Source organism: Melanostigma gelatinosum (genome assembly GCF_949748355.1).
Source record: "Melanostigma gelatinosum genome assembly, chromosome: 8".
NCBI lineage: Eukaryota > Metazoa > Chordata > Actinopteri > Perciformes > Zoarcidae > Melanostigma > Melanostigma gelatinosum.
In genome coordinates this window covers 23736645-23744754 of record NC_136641.1, presented here as the reverse complement: position 1 = coordinate 23744754, position 8110 = coordinate 23736645, and the positions used below count along the sequence as shown (strand labels likewise).

Genomic DNA, 8110 nt, shown 5'->3' with positions numbered 1-8110 from the left:
GGTCTATGGGGATGGACTCGCTTCTGGAGCGCTTCATCAGCAATTCCGTTCTGTCTTCATTGCCGCCTTGCTGTGATTGATGTGCCGTGCTCTGCTGTCCTTGTTTTTCTGCAGTTGTCAAAACAATGGCTCAGTATGATGAAAACCGTCCCAATGGTGCAATATTGAGCTTAATGAGCCTGATTTCATCTTTGTAGATACAGATACATACAGTAAAACAACTGCAGTACAACAAAAGGACAGCTGAAATACCCTCCTTAATTTAACATGTGAACATAAGAAGAAAAGAAACATGAGTAAATCATTTGCTTATTATTTGAAGATGACTCAATAAGCTTTAATGGAGCACTCTAAACTAGAATTGAGCTGTAATGTGAGTACAACACTTAAATGTTTCACAACTTTTGGAGACTTAACATTGACTGACATTAATTAGCTGTTTCCATGAGAAAGGCAAGTCCCCACAATGTGACTGTAAACTGATTTATGTCACTCCTGAAACACGCCTACCTACACTCTGCTCATAACTCAGAACATAACTGCTCTATCCTGTTTTTCCTTTTGTGATGAAACACAACATATACAATACATTGTCATACTATATACTGCATTTTATCATATATTTTATCTGTGCTTAATCATATGTCTTTCTCAATGTTTTATCTATTCAGTTAATATTACTCTTTCAGACCAAACTGCATTATATGCATTATATTATATTCTCACACACACACACACACACACACACACACACACACACACACACACACACACACACACACACACACACACAGTATTTTGTACACACCCAGCTTTATAGGTCTGGCTACAGGCCAGACCTATAAAGGTTCACGTGACATCGTTTATGATAACAGGCCCTCCCACTCACAGGTACACAGGCCAATGCAGGTTCTGGCTGCAGTGTACCTGTGAGTGGCATGCAGTTGAACTTCCATTCAGCTGCATCCAAGGACTAAGATCAACGAAGGAACTAACGACTCTAAAAACACATGATCCAGATTCTAGATTAACTATGGAGACAACACACCTCTGGCTTTTCCTGATGCTGGTAAGAACGTATCTTCAGTGTCAGTATTTCTGGACAGAAGGGTTGAAAATATAAAGGTTTTTTTTGGGTATGTCAACAGTCAGAACAGCTATAGTATATTTTTTAAATTGTTTTTGAAATCTCCTTTTCTTTTGCCTTGTGTTTTGATGCTTTTATGTTGTGGTTTTATGTGAAGCACTTTGAATTACCTTGTTGTTGAAATGTGCTATACAAATAAACTTGCCGTGCCTTGCCTTGCCTAGCCTATAAAGTATAGTCAATTTGGAAATACTCTTACAAAAAACCTCGTAAATGTGTTTCTGCAGTGTGCGGGAGTCCACGCGTCATCTTCAGAAGTTTTGAAGCGACAAAAAAGGAACTGGATCATTGATTCCTTCAGTATCGATGAAGGCTACAAAGGAGTTTTCCCATACGTCCTGGGCAACGTGAGTATCTATCTGTAGTCGGCTACATGTGACAAGATGCAGAAAGATCATTGCGAAATTCGCTGCTTTTGTGTTTCGACAACCTTTTCAGGTTACAATTGAAAAGAGCATCCCCTATTTCAATATACACGGTGAAGGTGTTGAAAAGGAACCCAAGGGAGTATTACAAATCAACAAACTCACAGGCGAGATTACAGTCCACCGCCCTGTCGACTTTGAGAAGTACCAATTTATAAAGGTTTGAAGCACTTTACTAAAACAGCATTATTACGGTACTGGACCTGTGTGTGTGTGTGTGTGAAGCGCAGTGGAGGGTTTCATTCTTTCACAATTCTTACATTTGCATGACAGCTAACGTTCCAGGCACTTGACAGACACAGTCACGTCATAGACACGGAGCTGGGCATTGAGGTATTGATCATCGACGCCAATGACAACACTCCAACGTTTGACAATGAGAAGCAGGAGATCAGCATAAAGGAGTCAACATCACAAGGTAACCTGCTGTTTCTTTTTCTCATGTTAATCTCTACTGCAACTGCTATGAAATGACAACATGAAATAAAACAACTCATTTCTTCTGATACCGACAGGCACAGACCTGATTACCGTTCGGGCAACGGACAATGACAGAAGTAAGAAGTATCAATTATTTGATTTACAAATAGTCTCAGTCCATCCTGACCCATCTGATCTGGAGTTCGACATAAACCAGATCGATCTAAGCGGAACCATTTCATTTAAAGGATGTCTGGACCATGAGGTGAGAGGACACATTGCACCATTCTCTAATCAACAACATCAAATCTGTTCATCACATAACTTCCATCTCCTTAAATTTGAATAATACAGCCAAATCAAATGCGTTTCATGATATTATTTTCATGATATTTCTTTTTTTACCGACCAGACAGCAGAGAAATACACCATTATAGTGGAGGCCAAAGGCCGTGGAGAGGGACTGCAGCTCTCCAGCTCCAGCACCATCACAGTCAATATAAACGATGGGAATAACCATCTCCCTGTGATAACAGGACAAACAGTGAGCCATTACTTCTTCACGGGGAAGGCAATGAAATACTTGAACAGTTTCATTTCATAATAAATAAGCATATTTTTTTTTATTCCAGGGTTCTGGGAGAGTGAAAGAAGGAGAGGAAAATGTTCTTGTTAAACGTCTGCAAGTTACGGACAAAGACAGCAAAGGAACAGCGGCCTGGAGAGCCAAGTATCAAATTCAAGGAGACGCAAAGAAGAATTTCAGAATCACGACTGATCCTGAGACAAACGAAGGACTACTGTATGTGGAAAAGGTATGCTGTCTTCTTTTCAAGCTACAGTCCAATTATGATTTGGTAAAAGTACACAAACCCTTTTTTGTTTGTTTTTAAAGCACTCACAGCTCTTCAAACCTCAGTTCAATTTGTTATCTTAAAATAATAAACACGAGAGAATAAAGATCTGAAACAATACGTTCTACACATTCAGTCACACTCTTTAAAATGGTAAAGCAACCACCACACGGCTGCAAGAAAATATCGACTCACAATTAAGTATCGCAATGTTATCTTTAGCGATACTGTATCAATTCTCAAAAACACTATTGATTTTGAATGAACTTTAAAATAGGAAAAGTCTGTCCATATATATGTATATATATACATATATATACATATATATACATATATACATATATATATATATATATATATACATATATACATATATATATATATATATGTATATATGTATATATGTATATATATATATATATACATATATACATATATATACATATATACATATATATATATATATATATATACATATATATATATATATATGTATATATGTATATATGTATATATGTATATATGTATATATGTATATATATACATATATACATATATATATATATATATATATATATACATATATATATATATATATGTATATATGTATATATATATATATATATATATGTATATATGTATATATATATATATATACATATATACATATATATATATATATACATATATATATATATATATATATATATATACATATATTTAGTGCTGCCAAAGAGAGTGAACCTTAAATGTATTTCTTTGAATGTGGTAATTCATACGATTTTAGTTTTTTTGCACTGCATTGAAAAACAAAGGGCAGATTACCAGTGATGAACTTTATGAATTTCAATATATCTCGACTTCACTTTCGTGTTTTCAGCATCTGGACTACGAAGACGGTCACATGCAGAATATGACTATCAGTGTGGAGAATGAGATCCCATACTCCTCTTGTAAGGTGGTGGATCGCAGCGTCACTGGTCTCTGGAAAGTAAACACTGAGACAGAGAAACTTGGTACGACCACCCACCGCGTGGCAGTGACAGTGATTGTGGAGGATGTCAACGAGCCTCCGATCTTCCACCCGCTTAAAAAACAGGTTACGGTGGTTGAGAATGCCGAGGCCGGAAAGTATCTGGTAACATTTACAGCTAGCGACCCTGATAAAACCGGTGCCAACATAATTGTGTAAGTCACGAAGATACATCTCAACAGTGTTCCACATGAATAGAGAACTTGAAAATGTTTAACACCACACGAGTGTGTTTCAGTTACAAAAAGGGAGACGATCCAGCTGACTGGGTTTCAGTGGAGCCCAAGACTGGGAAAATAAGCACCACAAAGATCGTTGACCGAGAGTCGGCCTTTGTGAAAAACAATGTCTATACGGTCCCAATATTTGCTCTCGACAATGGTATGATTTATACATATTTACACAGTGTATGTGTCATTGATCACAATTTCTTTATCACATTACTGAAAGTGCACAACGTGTGTTTTTGGTCACCAGGTCAACCTGCATTGACGGGCACTGGAACCCTGGAAATCCTTATTGCAGATGAGAACGACAATGCCCCGTCCCTGACTGCAAGCAACATAGACATGTGCCAATCTGATGGACTCTCGCTGGCCAACATCACGGCCGTGGACCCGGATGAAGAGCCCTACGGTGGACCGTTCACCTTCAGGCTCCAGGAAGAGAAGAAGGGCAACTGGAAGCTTGACTCTTTGCAAGGTGAACTCCAGCTCCGACAAACGTATAGCCGAGATCGTTGCTGAACGAACCTTGAATGTGTCAATGTGTCAATTTGTTTTGGATGTACAGGGTATTCAGTCAACCTGGTGAAGGAGCCCACAGTTCCTTCAGGACAATATGAGTTGTTGCTGGAAGTGTTAGACCTCCAGGGCCAGAGATCGGCACACAACCTGTCGGTTACTGTGTGTAACTGCAAAGAGCCAGCGAGGCCAAACTGTCGCCTCCGCAAAGCAAGCTCCTCATTCGGAGGAGGAGGCATTGGGGCTGCTGTGGTTGTCATGCTACTGCTTGCAGGTAGGACAAATCTTCATAATTGTGAATGTTGTGTGAGGATTATGAGGTCTTTTTGTTCAGTTGAAATGCTTTCACACTCGAACACTATCTTCTAAATGAAACTGACATCATCTTTTATGACATGTTGATCCTTCCTCAGGTAAAAGATGAATTTGATTTGTGTGTGTGTGTGTTTTTATCACAGGTGTGCTACTTTTGGCTTTGCTGCTGTCATGTAAGAAAAAGAGCTTAACAATCACAGATACAGAACAATACCTGATGAAGAGTAACATTGAGAACCCGGGAACTGACTGCAAAGTAAATACTTTTATTGCAGTTATAATTGTCTAATACAAAATACGCACGGACACACACACACACACACACACACACACACACACACACACACACCCACACACACTTGTCTTCACTCTAATTAATAATTTACGAACACTTATTAAATCATTTTTAACTGTAAAGTAAAATGTAATTTTCTTTCGTATATATTCTTTCAAGTGTGACTTGTTGTTGTAAAATCGTAAGACATGTATTTAAATTGTCAACAGGTATTTGAGCCGTTAAACAACGTATACGGCCAAATGCCAGCACTGCCAGTAAGTGATGGAACATACACATTCATTTAAGCCTATGAAGCAAACTTTTATGAATCTGTTATGCATCATATAAAAAGAGCACTACTTATTGTTCTTCAGTTACTCATGTATGGTCTTGACTTTACTTGAAATTGCCTTTTTGCAGTTTGTGCCAAATGGCCAGATGGAGCGTAGAACGTCCCAAACTAAAATCTCAACAGACCAAAGGGACTATTTTGAACAGGTACACAAATTATTTGTATTATTATTTTTATTGTTGTGATTTCTATTTTTATTTTGTAAAAATTAGCAACATAGATTAAAGGAAAATACAAATCCCATTGAAAGAGCTGCACCGTTGCTCAAATATAAATCACATTGCACTGGGTGACATAACAATGAACATGGGTCCGATAGTTTACTTTGAGTTGATCCCGCAGACACCGTCCCGCTGCTGTAAATACTCTAACACACCAAAAAGCTCACTGATAATAATCTTTTATACATACTGTTTACTCTCGAATAATGTTTTAGGAAATTATTTAGCCTTCTTTATGATAAAAAGTTCATATTTGTGAAAGGTTTTCAATGTTTTTATTTACATTTTCATTGGGAATGAATGAACTTGGGGCTTAACAGGAACACACTCTTGGTTTTGGTCTTTTCATTCGATTTGTTGACAGCTAGAAAATTCTGCAATAAATTGCAAACCTTATGTTTATGTTGTCGAGTGACAAAAGGGCACTATTTAAAATGATTTTGAAAGTGATATTTTTTTTCCACAGTTGCCAATTAACTCAATGTCGGAAGGACACTTTTGGCGTTCAAGCTCTTCTCGTTGGGTACTAAAATTGTTATTATTGTTATTATTATTTTGTGTGAGTAACGCGCAGAAGTTTAAAAAGGCAAATATCAAGAATTTGACTCAGCCATGACATTTGCAGTTATTTAAATTCTACCGTATTTGATTTTCCAGTCAACAGGAATGTCATCGAGAATGAGGACTTCGCACAGAAACTCTATGCGTGAGGTATGTGCCATCTACATGACTACCAACCCTTTAATGTTCCATTATTTCATTTATTTCAATATATCTATAGAACTTTGACATTTTAAGTTAGACCTCTATCTGCTTCTGATCTCCCAGACTTGGAATGGACGCAGTGGATATTCAGCATCTCAAGAGAATGCTGTATTCAAGTCTACAATGCTGCCCAAAGTACTAAATATGGTAATGATACGAGTTGAATCAATCTTTCAAACCTAAGGTAATGCTTGTTCTCTTTAGAAAACACATTCTCCTTTTTCTCCTCTGCATTTCAAAGATGCTGTCCAAGCTCGAGGCACCAGGAGAGGAGCTGGGTGATTACGCTCCTCATGTGTATGCTGAGGAGGGAGACGCAGGGGCCGACTTCGAGCCCGACGCCTCCTCCATCCCTGACATTTCCTTTGAGCCAGACTTGGACTTGGACCTGGATTCCAACTTCAATACTCTGGCCTCAATCTGCATGCCTAGTGGAAGCGCTGCCCACAGGAATAGTTGAATATGAATGTAGATCAAAACTGCACTGATTTTATCTGTAATATATTAGAGGAGACAACATGCAACCTGGTGGGAAAAATGGCTGCGAATTGCGTCTTTGGATACATTTGGATACGTTTGTTTCGCTGTCAAACTTTCCGTTTGTTGAACTGCACAGTTCAGTTGAACTGCTATCGAGACTTTTGTTGGCGACAGAAACATTCATCCAGCATGTTACTCAACCTGTTTTTTTTCAAGGTTAAATGTCATTCCGACTGAAAGTCGATGAAATTTAGGGCAAACATATTCTGGTGTTGGGCAGGGAACAAGGGATTTCAAGTGTGACGTGGAGAGCGGAATTAACTGCTTTTAAATGTACACAAAACTTTACTCTATACCATATCACGAGGCCATTTTTTCTTTGCAGCAGCGGCATGATATGTCACGCATATGTAACTGGGTGTGTGTGGGGCAGGGCCATGGTATGTGGAGGTTGGATTTCAAACACTGCGTCTTCAATGAAGACACGGCTGTAACAACAGTTGCTCAAAGTCAAAACTTCAAGCAGGACATTTTCAGTCAACGTGGTAGACGGCAAAAGTGTTTTGAATATGTTTTCAACATTCAATTGAACACTGTTTTCTTTGGGATATCTTAAGACTTATTGTAGGACGTTTTTTTCATGCATTGTTTTAGCCTTTACCGTTATACATGGTACCGTCTATCCGTCTGTATTCACAGCAAGTCCATTCTTGAAATGCTGACCAATTTTTTTCAGAGGGGGAAATTCCAATCCCCATATGTGAGTGTTAAAAGTATGAAGGTGTGTCAGTGTGTGAATAAAGCACTTCCAAGGAAGTATGATAGCAACCAGCTCACCATAATTCCATGTAACTGCACTGCACTGCAAGCTTGTCAAGACAGTGTTCTTTCTGTGTGTGCGTGTGTGTGTGTGTGTATATATGTGTATACATGAATGAGCTTCTATGTGGGTACATATCCACATGTCTCTGAATATTTTTTTTTGTGAAGTAACCACACTGTATATTCTATATAATAATAATACCGGCAAGTGTAATTATTTTTACCTTGTGAGTCTGAGTGTGTGTGTGTGTGTGTG

General features: G+C 38.1%; 1 protein-coding gene across 1 annotated transcript; it reads left to right on the top strand.

Annotated features, from left to right (window-relative positions):
• Positions 1-1033: 1033 nt before the first annotated feature.
• Positions 1034-7190, top strand: LOC306781183 (cadherin-like protein 26; the record flags this gene model as incomplete). The annotated part of the gene is made up of 17 exons (XM_079273926.1): positions 1034-1069; positions 1375-1494; positions 1586-1732; positions 1846-1990; positions 2088-2257; positions 2405-2536; positions 2625-2807; positions 3727-4034; positions 4118-4260; positions 4357-4581; positions 4672-4896; positions 5081-5193; positions 5635-5712; positions 6254-6310; positions 6445-6498; positions 6616-6699; positions 6794-7190. The coding sequence occupies 17 exons, from the start codon at positions 1034-1036 to the stop codon at positions 7010-7012; spliced, it is 2439 nt and encodes an 812-aa protein (XP_079130052.1). The 3' UTR covers positions 7013-7190.
• Positions 7191-8110: the final 920 nt, after the last annotated feature.